We start from the raw sequence: 3,125 nt of genomic DNA on the forward strand, positions 1-3,125 counted from the left end.
AATTAAAGCAAATTAAGTAAAATGTAATAATAAAATTGAATAGTCTTACAAATTCTTATCTCTCAAATTATCAAATGGAATTTAAGTGTTAAGTTTGAAAAGTCCTACCTACGGGTCTACACTTGTTTATATATGTTCTTTTATTATTATTTAAATATATAATAAAATGATTTTTTTTTTGGGGGGGGGGGGGGGGGGGGGGGGGGGAGGGGGTTTTAGGGGGACGTGACTTTTTGATTGTGTATTCTTTGTAGATCATGTCCTTTAGACTTCTGAAATAAGGATAATTAATTAATTTGAAAGTTAAAGTTACGATTTAATAGCACCTTGAAGAAAGAATGTGAATCGTCTTGATCTAACACATGAACTTCTTAGACATTAAACTTGAAAGCTTCTCTTCTATGAATCAGAAATCACTAGTTCATATATAATATTCAGTAGAACTCGTTACTCATATAATAATAAAAATGTAATTCTTCAATAAAGAAATTCAATTGAACCCCTTCGGACCATGATGATTGATGATGACTTTACTCCACACACATACATATATTACTACAAAATTGAAGTTGGAAACACCATTAATTCATATATACGACATGAATCTATATAATTAAAATAGAAAGAGAAGAGAAAAAAGATATTGATATAACTAATAACTAATATATAATTATGTATAAGACTTGAGAATTGCACCACAAAAACAACAAACAATTGCCTTCCAAGATCTCCAATAAAAAGGGATGTAACAAAATCTTGTAAGTGTACACATATCAGCCACATGGGCACTGCAATTGCATCTTGAACAAGAACAAGCTATTGGTTTACTCTTTTTCATTATTCTCTTTTGATCCACCAAAAAACAAAAGCACACCATCAAAAAAGAACTTTAATATATTTACTTGCTATATAAAAAGTATATAGTAGTAAATGGAAGAGCAATTTCAAAAAAATTCTATACTTTTGATAAAGTCAAGTCACCTTGGGCTTGTAGGATCTAAAAGAGTGGTGGCTTTTATAATAAGCTTTATATAAGTACTAGAAGGTGTGGTTCTTTTTTTCTCTTTCAAATATTTCTATGATTATATTATTTTGGAGGAAGACAAGGAAAAGATGAAATTTGACCGTCTTAAATTTCTGAGTCAATCACTAATTTAAAATTTAAGGAATTTGAAATTCATATGTATGTAGAGGGTTTGAGTGAACACTCTCGAGTCTTCCCAGATCCGCTCTTGATCACACATCGTGTGTGAAACTGAATATTGATGTACGATTATTAGGTTGCGTATACGTAGTAGCTACTACTGACACGCGATGACTTGGTATTTCATGTCTCATTTGTTTTTGTGATAAGATTAATTAAGATATTTGAATATAACTATATATGGGGCAAAGATGTGTATTAAGATAAACATCATGAATCTAAATATTATACATTTGAATATATTAAGATCTTAATACTAAATAACGATAGTGGGGTGATGGTTAATGGTTATGTTGATTAATGATGGGTAATAAATAGCTAGTGATCATTGGTGGTGGTTGATGGTGGTTGTTAATATTTATGCCGAATGATAGTGATAACTAACATGATGGTTGTTGTAATTGATTGTTAATATCTATGTCTGATGATAGTGATAGCTAATATGATGGTTGTTGTTACTGATTACGTTGGATGATATATATTGATACATAAATTGATGATTATCACGGATAATAGTGGTTATTATCGATGACAATCAACAATTATTGTGGTAATGATGATTATACATGATGTTCAATAATGATGATTAATACTTATGAAGGTTGTGATAATATAAACTTTAATATTTTTGGGTGGTGGGAGTAGTGGTTATTATCGATGACAATTAACAATTATTGTGGTAATGATGATTATACATTCAATAGTGATGATAATAAATGATGATAATACTTATGAAGGTTGTGATAATATAAACTATAATATTTTTGGGTGGTGGGAGTAAATTGTGTTACGCTTCAATAATTAATTAAAGACTGCGATATATATACAATAATATATGTCTATTTTATATATAGTTGAAATGTGTTTTTCTTGTGTTAAAAATGCAGAGCCTAATGGGTTGTTTAAATTCCAACTTGGCCACTACAAGTCCAAGCCTTCTCTATTGGGGGAATTGAAATACATTTAAATTGAGTAATAAAAATAGTTAAGAAAGAGAAATCAAAATTGATGAATTAAGACATTTAAATCATGAAAAATAAATATAACTATATGTTATATTCAACCTAGTTATATATTATGTTTGATTATTCATAAGTAATATCGGATAGTCATGACTCGGAATTTCAAAATTACAAATTAAAAAATGGAAATATATATTTTAGAATTATATCATGCATATTATCGTGACTGCTTTCATCAAATTATCCAAATTATCATTTGGATAAATTTAATTAATTTTTCAAAATAACAACAAATCTAACAAATTCATTCTGAAACAATGAAGGTTTGTCATTGTTTTAAGTTTTTTTTAATAACATCCATTTATTTTCAACCTTTATGAACTTAATGTTTCATGTAAAACTAATTTCAAATTCGTGATTAATGGATAAAAAACATCTAACCATCCCAAAAATACTAGATAACAAGAAGTTTAACAAAATAAAGTTTTGTAAAACTTATTGCATTAGTATATATGGCATGTATAAAATTTCTAAAAATACCTTTAAAAGATAAATAATTTGTTATTGAATTAAAATAAACTTGAATATTGTGAATTAGATAGAAATTTCTATAATAAATTATTATTAATCAGAAATTGTGATGTTGTTGATAAAAAGGAAAAATGCAAAAAATAATTAAAATGCTAACATTATTCACACAACATCGAATAAATCATACAAAATATACGCATATCAATTGAAGATTCATTTCATTGATGTTACTAACTTTTATAAATCACATTAGATTTCTTTTAAAGATTAGATTTTTTGTTCAGATCTAACGTTTTGCTAACTAAATTAATTAAGATTACATCTTACGTTGCTTTCATTTCCTGAGTCACATTCTTCGAAGGAAGTTAGGACAAGAGGTTTCGACCTTATTATTTCCCTCTGCAAATAGGTCAAATAGTAATGTAGTG

General features: G+C 27.5%; 1 protein-coding gene across 1 annotated transcript; it reads right to left on the reverse strand.

The window, feature by feature from the left end:
• Positions 1–670: 670 nt before the first annotated feature.
• Positions 671–877, reverse strand: LOC125811928 (uncharacterized). Its single transcript, XM_049491472.1, has one exon. It carries the CDS (start codon positions 875–877, stop codon positions 671–673), a length of 207 nt encoding a protein of 68 aa, XP_049347429.1.
• Between the last annotated feature and the right edge of the window lie 2,248 nt (positions 878–3,125).

Source organism: Solanum verrucosum, unplaced genomic scaffold (assembly GCF_900185275.1).
Source record: "Solanum verrucosum unplaced genomic scaffold, falcon-dt-bn FXZP01000238.1, whole genome shotgun sequence".
Lineage (NCBI taxonomy): Eukaryota > Viridiplantae > Streptophyta > Magnoliopsida > Solanales > Solanaceae > Solanum > Solanum verrucosum.